Genomic DNA, 18847 nt, shown 5'->3' with positions numbered 1-18847 from the left:
TCACTGTTTGTATTTCCCTCATAGACTCCAATGCATTCTGTAAACTTCCGGTTCAGTGCTTTGTCACTATTCGCCAATAGATGTGTATGTAGAAGACAAGGCCCCATGAAGTGAGCGGATATGACGCAACTCTCCTTGAATGGCTCTGATTATTACCATGGCCTGCTCCGTCCATAGAGTCATAGGCTCCGCCCCAGTGCAGGTATATAGTCCATTCACCCTGATAGCAGCTGTCTATCTGATAGTGCTGTCCTTTTGAAACCAGCTATTAGCGTGTGAAGAAGTTGTTATTTTATAAAGCAGCTATAAGCTTGAGAAGAAGCCACAAGGATCAGCTGAATAAGTCAGCTCAATCTACAGCGCTGCAGTCTACGTGAAGTTGGGGATTATAATACGTTTAAGTTGGACAATCACGACGCGTTGCTGTTTCAGAACAGACTTCTGCGTTGGAGCTCATCGATCGTCGGACCCTGGGCTTTGGAGCAGGATCAGAGGTCCTTCTGCTGACCTCCTGGTGCATGGTGTTGTTGAGTTGAAGTGGTCATTATGAAGCTCCCAGGAGGGTCAAAGATACTGCTTGTACCTGCCATGGTTCTGTGGGCTTTCTGCTGGAGGGACACCTTTGACCCCGGTGAGAAGGTTATCGTCGCTGTCGGGCACAAACCTTGTATCTCCAAGTTTGAAAATGTGTATGTTTCTTCGTAAAGTGAAGCCCTAGATAGCTGCTTCATCATACAAGACTGTCGCACAAAACTAGTGAAAATAGCAGATCTACAAGCACACAACGCCTCGCACGTTGTGTGCTTGTAGTGCTTGTAGATCGGCTATTTTCACTATTTTAGATCATTTTTAAAATGATAAATACAAACGCTTTGGACATATGAGGTTTCCACCTGACAACAACGTTATGATTTTATAGTTTGATGAGCATTGATGACATACTGGTGCAACCTAGCATTTAGGCAGTGGTGGGAAAGGTCCCAGCGCTTCACTTTTTAAAAGTATCAATACTGCAATGTAGAAATACTCTGTTACAAGTAAACAAAGTAAATAGAAAGGTATTGGCATCAAAATGTACCAAAAGCAAAAGTGCTTGTTATGCCGAATGTCTCATTTCCAAGTATTCAAAAGCAGATCTACAAGGAGTACCACAGTGAGTTGAGTTTAAACATGATTTAAACCCAGGCAGGGTTTCAGACACTCTACGGCAGGGACGAGCTGGCCATTGGGAAAAGCGGGACAACTCCCGAACGGCCGGTTCATTCCCGGCCGGTCCAGGCCGGCCATTAGGAAAAAAATTAAAATAAAATGTCGGCCTTCGTTCCATTTTGGGGGCTATGCGGCCAACAAAGTAAATCGTAACTGTCGGGCAGAAACCTTGTATCTCCAAGTTTCAAATTTATACACTTTTTCACAAAGCAAAGCCCTGCTTCATCATACAAGGCCGTCGCACAAAAGTTGTGAAAACAGCAGATCTACAAGCACACAACGCCTCGCGGTGCGAGGCGTTGTGTGCTTGTAGATCTGCTGTTTTCACTAGTTTAAATCATTTTTAAAATGATAAATACAAAACAAACGGTTTTGGACATACAAAGTTTCCACCCGGCAACGACGAAATATAACTCATGTACTGTAATTGGCCCACTGGCTTGTCACTTGTCATGATCTGAAATGGTAAATCTTTGAGTAGCAGCAGCGCTATAGAGAGACATCTCTCTCTATAGCGCGCAATGAGGGCCTCTCCAACTCTTTTTCCCGGGCTGAATCAGGGGCCCAGCACGTCCCTGTGGTCCAGGCACCTATAGGCTGCTAATCTGGCCTGACAGCGTGTTGTGGGTTCGAGTCCCGATCCTGACGACCTTGGCTGCGTGTCCCCATCTCTCTTTCCATGTCCTGTCAACCTACTGTATACCTATCAGTAAAGGCTTAAAGAGTCCCAAGAATAATCTTAAAACATTTTTTTACCACTTTACAATGAGCATCAAAGGACCAGTTATTTGAAGCTATAGGTTGAGAATTGGTGACGTTTACCCTTTACCAAAATCATCAATGGTTTAAACTTACCTTGTCAATTTAGGCCTATCTGTCAGCAGGTCATTTAGGTTAAAGATTGCCATAATAGTTAAATAATAAAATGTTAGGCTAATAATTACAACAAAATCCATATTGATTTGGTCCAAGCAGTCAATAAGTCTATATTTTGTTATTAACATTTGTTGACTCTTTCATCTTACAGGGCAGATATTCTAAGACGATACGTTGTAGCACACCACTGATAACATAAATTATCATTAATTATTGCAAACATCAAATTGAGCCGGATTGAAGCATGAATTGAGTGGAAAAAACCCTGTAAAGTGAAGCGTTTCACATTCATTCCCCACCCTATAATTGTTCCATATGCAGAGCAGCGTGTAGACCCCGGCCTTGATTGACGGACATAATAACTATAATACAGCAATGATTTGTGATTTCGCTCGGCGCCTCACATCGCCCTGACAGCTGACAAGCTCTTCCTCCTCCTCCTCCTCCTCCTCCCCATGCAGACTCGGTGAGGGGTGCCAGGGTGCTGGTGACGGGTGCCAGCACGGGCATCGGAGAACAGTTGGCGTACCACTATGCCAGGCTGGGTGCCCAGATTGTCATAACGGCGAGGCGAGAGGCGGCGTTGCAGAAGGTCTGCGCTCCTGAGATGTTGTTTGCCTGGTGTGTGTGTGTGTGTGTGTGTGTGTGTGTGTGTGTGTGTGTGTGTGTGTGTGTGTGTGTGTGTGTGTGTGTGTGTGTGTGTGTGTGTGTGTGTGTGTGTGTGTGTGTTGATCTATCTACTGTATCCAGGGGTGTCACACCAAACTCTGGGGCCCTGGGTACAAGGGTTCACTGCTGGGCCCCCCATGAATGTTCATAGGGGGGAAGGGCTTTAACCCATTTAGACTGGGAACGCGTTATTTTTTGCTTTAGCTATTGAAAAATAGCAGATATACAAGCTGCCGCGCTGCGAGCTTGAAGATCTGCTATTTTTTTGAAAAATCGTGAAAATGTGTGCAAGTCTTGGAATATTTCAAATCCTTCTGAGGTTTTTTGAAAAACCTATGTTTCTATGTCAGTGGTGCTCAAACCTTTTCATGTCAAAATGAATACGTAATGATACGTCAAATCAAAATGATACGTATTTGGCCACGGACCCCCATCTCAAAATATTTAGTTCCAGGGACCCTCCAGAAGCAAAATTTTAGTTAAAAATGTTCGCTTAAAAAATACATATATTCAACGATTTTCACACATTTTCACCACTTTTAAAAAGTAGCAGATCTACAATCTCACAGCGTGGCACTCAGTGCCACACTGTGAGCTTGTAGATCTGCTATTTTTCAATAGCTAAAGTATAAAATAATTAAGGTCCCTCCACCTTGGGCCCTAGTAACTCAGTCCCACATTTCCCCCCTGGTGACGCCCCTGACTGTATCTACAGTATCATCTGCTGTTCTCTTCCTTCCTCTCTGTCTTTCACACCCAAGCTCTTCACCATTCATAAATTATTCTGCTTGAATATCCTGAAGATTTGTGCAAGTCTTGGAATGTTTTCACCCGATTCTATGAATGTCTTCTAAATCCTCCTTCTAAATCAGTGGTTCTCAAACTTTTTTCATGTCAAGGACCCCCGAAATGTCATGTATTTGGCCGCGGACCGCCATCTCAAAATATGTTGTTCCAGGCAGGCACCCCCCCAGAAGCAAATATTTGACAAATGTTCACTTTAAAAATACATATATTCAAATAATTGCAGACATTTTCACGGCTTTTCAAAAATAGCAGATCTACAAGCTTGCAGCGCAGCACTCGGCGCTGTGAGCTTGTATACCTGCTATTTTTCAATAGTTAAAACATAAAATAATGGTTAAAGTAGATAATACTAGAGATGGTGTGTGTGATCTATATCGTCTGCTGTTCACTTCCTTCCTTTTGGTCTTTCACACCCAGTTCTTCACCATTCATACATTATTCTGCTTCTATTCCCTTTGTCACTTTCTCTAAAAGCCACCTGCACTTGACGTGGTGATATTCTGTGGTCTTCTTGGGCATTGACACACTTTAGGCTGAGTTAGGTTTCCACCTCAGGTGAAAAACTACAGCAGGGTAAAAACATGGCAGGCTGCCAACACTGTGTGTAGTGTGTACTATAGTACACAATGATGTAACACAACTGCATAAGGCTGACCTTATAGTACACAATGATGTAACTGTATAAGGCTGACCTTATAGTACACAGTGATGTAAGCAACACAGCTGCATAAGGCTGACCTTATAGTACACAGTGATGTAAGCAACACAGCTGCATAAGGCTGACCTTATAGTACACAGTGATGTAAGCAACACAACTGCATAAGGCCGACCTTATAGTACACAGTGATGTAAGCAACACAGCTGCAGCCAATCAAAATAATATGGGTGTGTTATTTTTAGGTGTGTCAATACTGTCTATCATGCTTGCACACTGGCCGGCCCTCATCTATGAAAATCTAACACTCATTGCGAGTCGCAGTTTACTGTCAGAACCGGGCCGGCACAGCTTAGCGCCTGACTTGGCCTTCTGGCCAGTGTAGCACAGAGTCACAGTGATGTCACAGTGATGTGGACATCAGGGATGTCGATATATGGGCCTGAAAGGGACAGAGTCACAGTGATGTCCCAGTGATGTGGACATCAGGGTTCTCCATATATGGGCATAAAAGGGATTTGGTTCCCCTGTCATCCCAGGGATCTCCATATCTCCATATGTGGGCATAAAAGGGATTTGTTAATATATGGGATCTCCATATGGGCATAAAAGGGACAGTCACTGTGATGTCAGGGGAACCAAATACCTTTATGCCCATATATGGAGATATGGAGATCCCTGTGATGCCAGGGGAACCAAATCCCTTTTATGCCCATATATGGAGATCCCTGAGATGCCAGGGGAACCAAATCCCTTTGGCCAGATGGCCAAGGCATGGCGTGACCTCGCCTCGCTTGTTGTCACCCTGAGGCGTCTTTGGTTATTAATTTGTTTGGTGCAGCTGTGTTGCTTACTAGTCTGACATGTTTTTAATCTGTTGTAGCTTTCCACCTAAAATCATCCTCTTTAACCATCTAAAGTCTAAACCCTATACTTTGTCCCCATGGGCCAGCACTAGGCTATAGGTTTTTCTTCTTCTTTTTCTTTAACCTCTATACCAAAGTTCTCTCCAAAAGATAGCCCATCTACAAGCTCTTAAGTTGTGGTTTTGAGCTTGTAGATCTGCAAATGTTGACCTATATTTTGGGTAGGCTATATATTTTTTGCGATAGCAAAAATAGCTGATCTGCAACATCATAACGTGCCACTTCGTGATATGTTGTGAGCTTGTAGATTTGCTATTATTTTTTTGCTCTTTGGTTTGTGTCTGTGTGACTATTTTTGACAAAAAATGCCAAAATTTGGTTATTTTGAGGCTCAATAGTTGTTTGTCTAATCAGGGATAAACACACACACACACACACACACACACACACACACACACACACACACACACACACACCTTACTGCTTATGGTTGTCCATCGAATCCGATGAGGTCCACTATGTCATTCATGTGCCATTCTGCTTCTGTCCTGTAGGTGGCAGAAAAATGCCAGACATTTGGGGCCCAGAAGATAGTGTATGTGACAGGGGACATGTCCCTGACCTCTGACCCCGAGAAGGTGCTCAGCCTGGCGGTGGAGCATCTGGGTACGTTCCACTTCCATCTCATGAAGTCAAAGCCCTGCACAGGGGCTAGTTACTAGGGCCCAAAGTGGGACTGAGTTACTAGGGCCCAAAGTGGGACTGAGTTACTAGGGCCCAAAGTGGAGGGGCCTTAACTATGCTATGCTCTAGGGGGCACGGTGGCGCAGTGGTTAGCGCGTCGCCTCACAGCTAGAAGGTCCTGGGTTCGATTCCCGCCGGGGGACGCTGTGGGTGCTGGGGGGCGTGTTTCTCCCTCTGCATCATCAGCGCCCACACCCTAGGTGGGGTTGGCGATAGGGCCTTTCTGTGTGGAGTTTGCATGTTCTCCCCGTGTCTCCTAGGGTTGATACCCTCACAAAAACATGCAGTAATCCTGGTCTCAGTAATGCCTCCCCCTGGCCAGACGGGGCGCCTGATGGAGGGGAAAGGAACTGGTTGGAATAACGTGTTCCTTCCACGTGCTACGTCCATCCCAGGGAAATCCCCCCTGTCAGGTGAAAAGAAACAACTTGGACTACCCATGCATTGATGGAGGCATGAGGTTTGTCCGTTGTCTCCCCAGGCGCGGCATAGGGAGAGCAGAGCCCAGGATTACATATGCAATTGGCACTGGGTGAAAATGGGTTACAAAATCGTGGGATAAAAAAAAAAAAAAAAAAAAAAATGTATGCCCATATTATATGGAATTCCCTGATGTCATCAATATTAAAGCTATACTGTGTAAGTTGCTCAACTGGTGGTCTGTAGCAGTATAGCAAACCGCGGTCGCGTTTGCTTTTTTCGTCCGTTTTTCGCTCGCGGACCGGGCCGTCAGACCACCGCGTCCGCCTCGCCTCGCCGAGACGCTTTCAATGAGGTCTTCCGTGTCCTTCTACGAGCAGCGGTTGGGGAGTTACATGCTAGACTCCTCCAGTGTAAACACTGCAGTGTACTTCCTGAAGGCGTGTTTCCTAAACCCACCAGAGAGCTCGGCAGTGTATGTTCTGCGCTGTGATTGGCCGGCAGTGTATAACCCTCGCTGTGATTGGCCGGTAGTGTGATGACGCAATTTTTTCGCGAAAACCGGTCCCGGGCAGGGATCATAGAAAACATATAAAGAGAAGGCTTTAGAAGCTGAAAATAACGGAGTGGGGGTTCTAAAACTTTAGCGATTTAACAGCTAGGACCATTTTAAGATTTGTTTTATAAAAAAAGTTACATGGTATAACTTTAAGCCCATATCTAACAGGACTTCATATGGGAATGCCGATATATGGAGGCCACATCGGCCACATACCACACTAACAGAATCCATATATGGTCAAGACAGATGGCCAAGACAGCCCATATCTGTGTGGCTGATTCTACAGACAGGGATCTCCATGTATGGGCATAAAAGGGTATGATGTTAGGTGTCATAGACAACGAATAACTGAGTAAGCATGTTTGGGCTCTCACAGCATATCTCCATATACAGTACATGGATCTCCATGGGCAGAGCGGTGTAAGCAGAGTGGCGACACGCTTTGATCTCGCCGCAGACCGGAAGTGGCTTCGAAGGCATGGAGCCTGTTCTCATTCTTAGCGAGCCTCTGCTGCTCTTCAGCCCCGTCCGCCCCCATTATAACCGAGGCATTTTCACTCCCTGGTAAGTAGACTAAATCACGTCTTTTTCACCCTTTTAGTAATGTTGTCTACCTTGGAGAGGCCCGTGAATGCATTAAAAGGGGTGGAAAAGACATGATTTAGTCTACTTACCAGCGAGTGAAAATGCCTCGGTTATAATGGGGGCAGACGGGGCTGAAGAGCAGCAGAGGCTCCCTAAGAATGAGAACAGGCTCCAGTAAGCTAGGCTAAGCTAGCTTTCCACTATGCTTTCCACGCTTACAATGGGAGTCGAAGTAAGTGTCGTAACTCTCTCTATCAAAGCCAAGGGTCTGTACATGGGTACCAGGGGTCTCCATATATGGGTAACTCGTCTGATATACATCACTGGCCAGATGGCCAGTGATGCCACAACCTCCCCCTTTAGGGCGAGGTGTCTTAAGTATCATACTCTACAGCTTTTATAGAGCATATTTTATTCACTAAACAAAGCTGAATGCTGTTAACAACACCCTCTAAACCAGTGGTTCTCAGACGTATTCATTGCAAGCAACCCCATAACTCTGAGAGTGTACCAATGGACCCAAATAGACCCGCAACCTTTTGCACACTGTCAATTACAGACCTGTAAGGATCCATTTGGTTCCATGTGTACACTCTCACAGACCCATAAGGGTCCAATCTGGAAACCCCTGAAGGAACCATGGGGGTCCCTGGAACCCACTTTGACCACCACTCCAACCCCACAGTGGACAGGCTTTTTCCTCGGTACATCATTTCAGAATTTCTTTTCCGGGGGGGTGGGGGACTAGAAACGTCACCATATATACAGTATATATATATATATACGGTACACATTGAGTGCTAGTCAACAGCTTGCCCAGTTGACGTTTGTTTTACGTTGCTTAGCAACAAAAGCAATTCCACGGGTTTTATAAATGAATCGGCAGCAAGCCGCCAATCTGCAGAGCAGCAGGGGGGTGGGGTGGGGGAGGGGGAGGGGGAGGGGAGGCGTTACTCTTCACCCTTTCTGCCAGCCTCTCTGTGTGTTGAAGTGTTGGATTTTTTTTATTATCTTTTTGGAGCTGTGTGAAGCACAGGCTCCCTATACGTGGCCGTGTGGGTCTGTCTGTCTGTGTGTGTGTGTGTCTGTATGTAGCCTGAACTTCCTAAACTTCGGCACGCTACTAGTCCCACAGTTTTGCCACCACACACTCGCGCCATATGTCAAATCGACCGGCTTACTCGGGAATAGTGGGCTAGTAACTTGCTAAGAGAAAGGTTCAATAGTTTAATTGATATTAATTTATTAGTGAATTAATTTTCCCCATTGACTTATAATGGGAATCGCAAAAACTCACATTCAATTATTTGTCTCTCGCAAACCATAGGGGCTAGAGTTTCAAGACTTGGAGAGGAGGTTCATAATGATTTCAAGGATTAAATAAAAAATAATTGTGTCATTTGGCCGCATGGTGGCGCCATAACACCCCACTTTACGTTTTGGCCTGTAACTCTTGAACCGTAGGTCGGAAAATTAAAAATATTTTTTCCCTGGATTCCTTGGGTCATGACGCATCTCCCCATATAGGCCACGCCCATTTGCGCCATGATAGATTTTCCGCCATCTTGAATTTTCTCCAAAACACACTTTTTGCTCCTTTTCCTACATATTTTCTTCAAATGTCACAAAAATCGGTACACATGATCCACACACACACACACACACACACACACACACACACACACACACACACACACACACACACACACACACACACACAGCTCCACTTCACACGGGTGTGATTTTTGGAGCTGTGTGAAGCACAGGCTCCCTATACGTGGCTGTGTGGGTCTGTCTGTGTGTCTGTCTGTGTGTGTGTCTGTATGTAGCCTGAACTTCCTAAACTTCGGCACGCTACTAGTCCCACAGTTTTGCCACCACACACTCGCGCCATATGTCAAATCGACCGGCTTACTCGGGAATCGTGGGCTAGTAACTTGCTAAGAGAAAGGTTCAATAGTTTAATTGATATTAATTTATTAGTGAATTAATTTTCCCCATTGACTTCTAATGGGAATCGCAAAAACTCACATTCAATTATTTGTCTCTCGCAAACCATAGGGGCTAGAGTTTCAAGACTTGGAGAGGAGGTTCATAATGATTTCAAGGATTAAATAAAAAATAATTGTGTCATTTGGCCGCATGGTGGCGCCATAACACCCCACTTTACGTTTTGGCCTGTAACTCTTGAACCGTAGGTCGGAAAATTAAAAATATTTTTTCCCTGGATTCCTTGGGTCATGACGCATCTCCCCATATAGGCCACGCCCATTTGCGCCATGATAGATTTTCCGCCATCTTGAATTTTCTCCAAAACACACTTTTTGCTCCTTTTCCTACATATTTTCTTCAAATGTCACAAAAATCGGTACACATGATCCACACACACACACACACACACACACACACACACACACACACACACACACACACACACACACACACAGCTCCACTTCACACGGGTGTGATTTTTTTTTCCCAGCACCAATTTAGAAGTGACCTGTAATATACTGTAGCTCGATAACTTACCTCTGATTGGATAGAACAGAACAGTATAGTCTGTAAAGGACATCATTTTATCATCATCATCATCATCATCATATATATATATATATATATACAGTATATATGCAACGGTTTACACAATTCACGGTTCGGTTCGATATTTTGGTGTCACGGTTCGATACTTTTTCGATACAAAAAATAAACAGAAATGTCCTTGATTTAAATGTATTTTTATAACTACGTATTTTTTTTGTTTTAACTTTGAACAATACGGTACCCAACCTAGGGTAGTGGTTCTCTAAGTGGTCTCTGTGGACCCCTAGGGGTCCTTGAGGGGGTTCCAGTGGAATGTGAATGTGGAGTGGTATTGTATTGTATTGTTCGGTACAGGGTCATTCGGTTTGGTACACCCTCGTATCGAACGGTTCAATACGAATACATGTATCGTTGCACGTGCACACGTAGACATCAAAGCGGGCTTGAGCCCCTGCCCTTTTATCCGTCTGTAAAAGGTGCCCTCTCCAGACCAAGAATGCAGTGTTTACTATGGTGAAAGAAATGCAAATGTCCTCTTTCCATGCCATACCTGAAGGCAGCATTCAAGAGAATTGCCTTGTCCAAACTCTCCTGAACTTGGTATGCAGCATCTTATGTTGAAACAATTGCCCTCTCTGTGTAGAAATCCATGCCGTTACGCCACATCTCCAGTATTGACTTGATTCTGCTTAGTTCAGTGTATTATCACGCACTGAAAATAGCCGACCTCCAAGCTGCGACGCGTTGTGAGCTTGGAGGTCTGCTATTTAAACCAAAAGGCCCTTTTAGAAATGTCAGCCCCTGCCTTTCTAACGTTCTCTGCACGTCCCTGTATATATATATATCATCGTCACTGTCGGCCAGAAACCTTGTATGTTGGGGTGGCAGTGGCTCAGGAGGTAGAGCGCCCGTCTTGGAATCCGAAGGTTCCATGTTCGATATCCCGGCTCCGCCTGGTTATGTGTGGAAGTGTCCCCTCGGTCACTGTGAACCCCTACCTGCTCCCGATGAGCAGGTTGGTGCCTTGCATGGTTTCCTCCGCCGTCTGTGTGTGAATGGGTTAATGTGAAGAACATTGTAATGTAAAGCGCTTTGGAGAAGAGCGCTACATAAATGCAGTCCATTTACAATGATGTCCGTAACCTTTCAGGAAATGGAAAATAAATAAATAACCTGTTTTTAGACATCGCTGTCTCTACCCGACAGCGATGATTTTAATCTGGTTGTCTTCAAAGTAAGACTCTTCTGGCTGGTTCCTTAATTAGCATTTATTTATTTTGAAGGTAAACGCATGCAGATGATGTGAAGTCTTCATAAGTGTGTGTGTGTGTGTGTGTGTGTGTGTGTGTGTGTGTGTGTGTGTGTGTGTGTGTGTGTGTGTGTGTGTGTGCGTGCGTGCGTGCGTGCGTGCGTGCGTGCGTGCGTGCGTGCGTGCGTGCGTGTGTTTTTCCAGGTGGGCTGGACTTTCTTGTCCTGAATCACATTGGAGGAACCCCGTTTGCCATGTGGAACAGAGATGGGGATCATGTCAAATCACTCATGCAGGTATGTTGGTATGTTGCCACTCTATATCTCACTTTTGTATCCACAGTGATAGGATAGATATAGATAGATAGATAGATGGATACCTTTATTATCCCAAGGGGGAAATTCAGTTGTCCGGAGCATTCACTTAAAGGTTTTCGCTAAAAGTCTATGATATATATAGTTGTGGGCTCGCCTGGAAGGCGAGCACACGTATGTTATCTTCATTATTTATTTATTTGTTTATTTATATATGTGTATCTCCTCAAAACTTTGGCGCGCTTCATCTCTTAAACGCTTACACCTTTCAACACCATTCAAATTTTTATGTGTTCAGCTTACTGAGGACAAGTGTGCTTGTATTTTTGGTTTTGAAATGTTTTGTAGTATAAATATAAAAAAATAAAAATGTTTAACTTTAAGCACCCAATGCATTTCCAATGGGTTTAGTGAGTGGGGAGAAGGATAATAGACCCATGTTTATGTTAAGGCGCTGTGGCTGCAGTGTTCACACTTCAGATATGCTATCTATATCATTGCGTTCACACAGGTCTGCTCTCTGATTTGATCCAAATGTCTAAGCTGTGTGATGTATAAAACTATAGTTATAGTTAAAACTATAAATAAATGTCCCTCTCCACTCTACTGATTACACAGCTGTGATCAAGAATCAAGTCCGGGCGATGGGATGTAAATCCCATAGCCATATATCCTAGAGCCCGCAGGGACAGTCAGCCATATTAGTGGTTGTTGTTGGTTGTCAGGGAGATATCAAAACCAATGCATTTCCAAGTCAGATCCACAAACACAATAAAAGCCATGCTCCACTCCTCAGTCTGGAGTGGCCACATAGAAGAACGCCTTGGTTATAGACATAGTGGAGGACATATGTGATCTGGGATTGTTAGCCTACAGTATATGCAATCAATATACTCCACTACAGTTGGAGTCCATTTGACAGTTGCTGGTTCCCAAACACAGAATCAAAAATGTAGATCTAGAACACATAGAATATGTACAGTACAGTAAGGTTCAGTAGAGTACAGTAAAAGTACAGTAAGGTTCAGTAGAGTACAGTAAAGTACAGTAAGGTACAGAAAGGTACAGTACAGAAAGGTACAGTAGAGTACAGTACAGTAAAGTACAATACAGTACAGTAAGGTACAGTAGAGTACAGTAAAGTACAATAAAGTACAGTAAAGTAGAATAAAGTACAGTAAGGTACAGTGGAGTACAGTAAAGTACAGTAGAGTACAGTAAAGTACAGTATAGTAAGGTACAGTAGAGTACAGTACAGTAAGGTACAGTACGGTACAGTAGAGTACAGTATAGTATAGTACAGTAAGGTACAGTACAGTACAGTAAGGTACAGTAGAGTACAGTACAGTAAGGTACAGTAGAGTACAGTACAGTAAGGTACAGTAGAGTACAGTAAAGTACAGTAAGTTACAGTAGAATACAGTAAAGTACAGTACAGTAGAGTACAGTAAAGTACAGTAAGTTACAGTACAGTACAGTACAGTACAGTACAGTACAGTACAGTAAGGTGCAGTACAGTATAGTAAGGTACAGTACAATACTGTAAGGTACTGTACCTTACAGTACCTTAAAGTATCCTATTTGTTGGGTTGGAACCGAGCCCACACTGTTTCGAAGGAACAGTATTTCTAGTTAATATTGTCCTTTCTAGAGTCTCCAACCACACACATGAGCTTATACGTAGGTAACTTAGTGCTTAGTTGTCATTGGTTGGTGTATACCAGTGCTATTCAACTGGCGGCCCGTGGGCCGAATCCGGCCCCTGGGGAGCTTTCTTGTGGCCCCATTCCAGATTCCAAATATTTATTATTTTATTACTTTCATGGTGCGAAGGCAGCTGTCCAGCTGCCATGTAACAAAGGTGCAACTGCTTCATGATTTCTTACACGTTAAACATGGCGAAAAAACACTGGCACATAATTATACTAAAGGCATTACTTGAGTAAAAGTACAGATATCGTACAGATATTTCATTATTGTAAAAGTTAAAATCTTCCATAAGAAAATAACTTGGGTCAAAGCGTTGCAGTTCACATGTAGAAAGGTATCTGGTGTTAAAAGGTATTTAAGTATCAAAGTAAAGTATAAAGACCATTTTTAAGAAACATTTTACTATTTCTGTACATCTCAGTATACTTTCAAAATGATGTAGCGTTCAATTCATTTGTTTTATTTTATTTTTTAATTTTTTTCATGTAGCCAGGTAGCAACAGATGAGTTTTGAGTGCAGTCCGTTCATCACATGCCATATCCATCCATTTGTTGCAACTATTTCTGAATATTGAGAGGATGTTGTCCATTACATGAAAGAAATAATTCTCCATCTGCAGTGCACTGTCCATCCATCTTCATCCACTTGAGGGTTTTACAAAATATGTTTTTGTTCATCCTAAATAGAGGTCTTGTCTGAAAGATGGCAGAGCTCTCAACTGGTTCATGAAACACATGAGACCCTGGGCTTTCATCAGCTGAGTGCTCAGGCCTCAGACATAACCAAAATGCAAAAACCTTTCATTTATACGAACATGTAAACACTTCAACGTGCAAGTCTGTCTCCAATATATTTTCTCACAAAGATGCATCCGTCCATGCCAGGGATCCGTGCATAGAACATACTGAAACATCTACTTCGTATTATCTTAATATCAGAATCAAAGCCTGTGCACTATAAAGGACTGCCACAGACATTATCCTATGTGCATCAAAATGCAAGAATGCAGTATAAATCAGGCCCTAATAAGTTATATAATGGACAAATGTCCATTGTTGTGTCCTATCAGACCTATAGCACACAACAAATGGTCAAACTGTTGAACATTTGTTCATTTTTGTAGTAACAGTTTTGTGGCCCCTGACTTCAAGTCATTTTACAATTGTGGCCCCCTGCCTAATCTAGTTGAATACCCCTGGTGTATACTGTTTCTTCTCTCTTATAGGTGAATTTCTTCAGTTATGTGAACATGGTGTCAGCTGCGTTGCCGGTGCTGGAGCAGAGCTCTGGTAGCATCATAGTTGTGTCCTCTCTGCTGGGTGAGTTGATTGTAAGAAAACAAAAAGAAAGCTACCTGACATACTGTTAAGAGACAACCCAAAAACAAAGCAAAATGGAATGCTTTCTGGCACTAAAAAGAGAATATACATTAGCAGAATATCTGAGCACAGTAAATGACCCAAAACTTAGGAAAGCCTTGACTAGGTACAGACTCAGCGAACACAGCCTTGCAATAGAGAAAGGCCGCCACAGACAGAGCCCGCTCCCAAGGGAAGATAGACTATGCACCCACTGCACACAAAATGTGGTATAGAAACAGAGCTAGACTTTTTAACCACCTGCCCACTATACCAAGACACATTTGTATTTTTATAAAATACAAATGTTGTGATACTGCAACAGTGGATCTTATAGCATACCGTATGTACCAGGAGTCATGTCTCATAGCTGAACACATGGCCTATTAACTGTGTTTCAATCCTCAGGTAAGATGACCACTCCCTTCACGGGGCCGTACTCGGCCACTAAGTTTGCGCTGAACGGATTCTTCGGCACGCTGCAGCACGAGCTGGCCATGCAGCGGAGCAACGTGTCGCTGACCATCAGCACCCTGGGCCTCATCGACACGGAGTCTGCTGTGGAGAAAGTCAGGTCAGACTCACATATTAGACACAGAGTCTGCTATGGAGAAAGTCAGGTTAGCCTCACAGAGACACAGGGCCCTATTTTTGTCCCTAGACCCCTAAACTTCTTTGCCCTTTTTTACTATTTTCAAGAAGAAAAACAAGTATCCATACTGCAGTGTAGAAATACTCTGTCTGGAATTCAAAATGCACTTGAGTAAAAGTATGAAAGTGTTGGCATCAAAATGTACTTAAAGTAAAAAATAAAAGAAATAGCAGATCTACAAGCTCTACAAGCTCACAACGTGAACGTTGTGAGCTTGTAGATCGGCTATTGTTGAAGACCCCTGCTTTATGATTGAATTTAAAAGTAGCAACTTCAGTTTAACCAAAACGACGCTGGAGTTACTGTTTTGTCACTGGCCATTGGGAGAATATTTTCACATTTCACAATTTTGCACGATTTGTCAGGATGTTTTACAAATTGTCACAAATTGTCAAAAAAATTCACGAATTGGGAACGCATCTGTGTCACGTAAGTTACCACTTAAACCTATTGGCATATTCAAAAATAGCAGATACAAGCTCAAAGCACGGCACCAAGTGCCACGCTTTGAGCTTGTTACATCTGCTATTTTTGAAAATAGCAAATCTTTGACATATATATTATTTTAAAGCAGACATTTTTTACTCAAATCTTTGCGTCCCTGGAACAAAATATTTTGAGATGGGGGTCCGCGTTCAAATACACATAATTCTACTTCTCCTTGACATTAAAAAACACAGATAAAGAAACATAGGTTTTTCAGAAAACCATTAGGATTTAGAGGACATTTTGAGGTATTTTTCAGGTTTTAATGGGTTAAAGAAGGCGTGTTTCCTCCCAGGGGCGTCAATTGGGTATGGCAGGGGTATGCAGCTGCCATACCCTGGGTCCAGGGCGGAAAATAAAAGTTACTTTTAACTATAAATCCATGAATGTCTCTTTGTCTATCTGTGCTGGTTATTATGTATTAGAATTATATTCTTCACACTTGTATTCTCCCCATCTTGACAGAATGGTATATTCCCAGGTTCTGCAGGTCAGCTGCACAGTTGCAATTCATTATTGTTAATTGTGGCAACGTTTACTAACATGCCAAGTTTAGCTGCACTTGAACAACCGTTCCAGGCTGCCATATCCAGCCCAAGAAACCATAGAAACGGCCGGGGAAAATTTGAATGTACTTCTTTAAAGACAGGGTGAAATCAAAAACATGTTTTTTACACTTTTAGAGCATATTTGTAGTGATAATATCGCCATACCTAACAGATGCCAAAGAAATAGAAAATAAACAATGTTTGTGTATATTTATATCAAAGGTCCCTAAATAGGCCATTCTTAATTACTTCCTGTGAACAGAAATGCAAAAAGTGATGACATAGACAGGTCCGCTTGCATATAAATGAACCTTTGATTACATTCACCTGTTTGTTTCCCATTGCTGGCTCCCATTACTCCCATTACTCAGATTTTAAATCCCATCGCCTGAAGGGCTGGTCCCCTCGGATTGGTTCAGAAACACACAGGCTTCCTTTTCAAACTGAAACTTCAAAATAAAATACCCAAAATAGTCATTTCATTGGGTCTTGAAATAAATGTATCATGCCTGTTGCTAAGGTATGGCAACATGACCGGTGTCTTGCAAGACACCGGTCATGTTGCCATACCTTAGCTTTTTCTGAACTGACGCCACTGTTTCCTCCCCCCCCCCCCCCCCCCCCCTCCAGGGGCTTCACCAGCATGACAGCCTACCCGGCCAGCGAGGCAGCGCTGCACCTCATCAAGGCCGGGGCCACGCAGCAGAAGGAGTCCTACTACCCCCTGTACACCTACTTCACCTGCCTCTTCAGAGACTGGTTCCCCTTCTTCAGGGACCTGTGCATTCAACACTCCTACACGTACTGAGGAAGTTTCCAGGCCAGGATTAACACCTCTGAGGGCCCCTGGGCACTGAAGCTCCATGGGCCCCCCCTCTATGTACGCGCTACAGGGCTGCAAACTAACTGTTTTCAGCATTTTAAAAAGTAGCTTAACGATATCAGCAGCCAGTGAACACACTTAAGACAATAACAGTCTGAGTTAAGAAATAGTGGCAGTGTGGCCACTGACAATCAAAATAAATAACAATGTACTACTGTATTATAGTACTACTACATGGTCAAAACAAGCCATATCCTTCCCCCAAAAATGCTGCTGCTGAAGCGCTCAGTGTGCGCTGCCAGGCAAGCAGGTAGCGAGCAGCCGAGCGCTTGTGGCACATTGTACTATACACAATCGCACTAGCAGCAGCATTCTCAACAATAAAACACGCAAATTTGGATGGTTGGGGGCATCATTTAATGTATTTCATTCGAATTAGATAACAACTAAATATTTTTTTTGTGCCCCCTGATGCCAAGGGCCCCTGGGCATGTGCCCAAAGTGCCCATATTGTAGATCCGGCCCTGTGAGGAACAGACATCGTCTGAGTCGTCTGGAAACCTCGTCTGTGCGAAACCGTTGCTTTTCACGATTCAAATTAAAAACCATCAAAAGTAGCTGATCGACAAGTTCGAAACTTGGTTTCAAGCTTGTGGATCAGGATCTGATACTTTGTTTTTATCCCACGGATTTTGCAACCCATTATTTTCACCCAGTGTCAATTGTCTTGTGTAATCCTGGATGCTACACTCCCTCTGCCAACCTGGGGAGAGCAACGGACTGACCTCATGCTTCCTTCTATGCATGAGGAGTCCAAGCCGCTTCTTTGCACCTGACAGGGGGGGGGGAGTTTCCCCGGTTGGACGTAGCACGTGAAGGAACACGTTATTCCAACCAGTTCCTATCCCCTCCATTTCGCGCCCCGGGCTGGCCAGGGGGAGGCAGTATAGAGACCAGGATTACTGCATGTTTTTGTGAGGGTATACCTACCCTAGGAGACACAGGGAGAACATGCAAACTCCACACAGAAAGGCCCTTTCGCCAACCCCACCTAGGGTGCGGGCACTGATGACACGGAGGAGAGAACACGCCCCCCAGCGCCCACAGCGTCCCCAGCAGGAATCGAACCCAGGACCTTCTAGCCTTGAGGCGACAGCGCTACCGACAGCGCCACCGTGCCCCCGATCTGCTACAGTTGATGCTTCTGTGTGACGCTGTAGCACAGAAGGTGTTGTTGTCCAACCTAAAGCCATTCATATCTTTTTTCCCTGACGATCTACGAGGACTAATGGGTCGTAAAACCTTGTAGTCGCCAGAAGTCGTTAGTTACGTTCAATGGAGCGTCTGCCTTAACCGCAGAAGATATGGTACTTCAGAATGAATGGTTATTATCGTCATTTGCGTCTTCAGAGCTTCCAGGATCACCACTCTCAAAGGGAACGTTGCAATTTCCCTCTATAACTCAAAACACCTTAAATATTGTATTTATTTTATAAATTCATCTTTTACTCAAACGGGGGACAACGCCTGTCGCAAGTAGGGATGGAGATCATGGGACGATATGTACATTTCATATTACGATTATTATGACAAAATAATTTACATTATTATCGCGATAATCAAAATCCATTATCCTGGGGTGGAACATTTGCCAAAAAAGAGCAGATCTACAAGCTCACAACGCGTCGCAATAGATCGGCTATTTTTTGGCATTTGATAGAGTGAAAAAAAGACTTATCAAGTACATTATATTACCGCTTGAACCGTCAATA

General features: G+C 43.7%; 1 protein-coding gene across 1 annotated transcript; it reads left to right on the top strand.

Annotated features, from left to right (window-relative positions):
* Positions 1 to 515: 515 nt before the first annotated feature.
* Positions 516 to 17060, top strand: LOC308285476 (hydroxysteroid 11-beta-dehydrogenase 1-like protein; the record flags this gene model as incomplete). Its single annotated transcript, XM_080726245.1, has 7 exons — positions 516 to 631; positions 2547 to 2677; positions 5637 to 5748; positions 11388 to 11479; positions 14434 to 14527; positions 14975 to 15140; positions 16883 to 17060. Exons 1-7 carry the CDS (start codon positions 547 to 549, stop codon positions 17058 to 17060), a joined length of 858 nt encoding a protein of 285 aa, XP_080582371.1. The 5' UTR covers positions 516 to 546.
* Positions 17061 to 18847: the final 1787 nt, after the last annotated feature.

Source organism: Nannobrachium achirus (assembly GCF_963921795.1).
Source record: "Nannobrachium achirus genome assembly, chromosome: 5".
Taxonomy (NCBI): Eukaryota; Metazoa; Chordata; class Actinopteri; order Myctophiformes; family Myctophidae; genus Nannobrachium; species Nannobrachium achirus.
The sequence above is the reverse complement of the archived record's forward strand: the minus strand, read 5'-3'. Positions and strand labels throughout refer to the sequence as shown.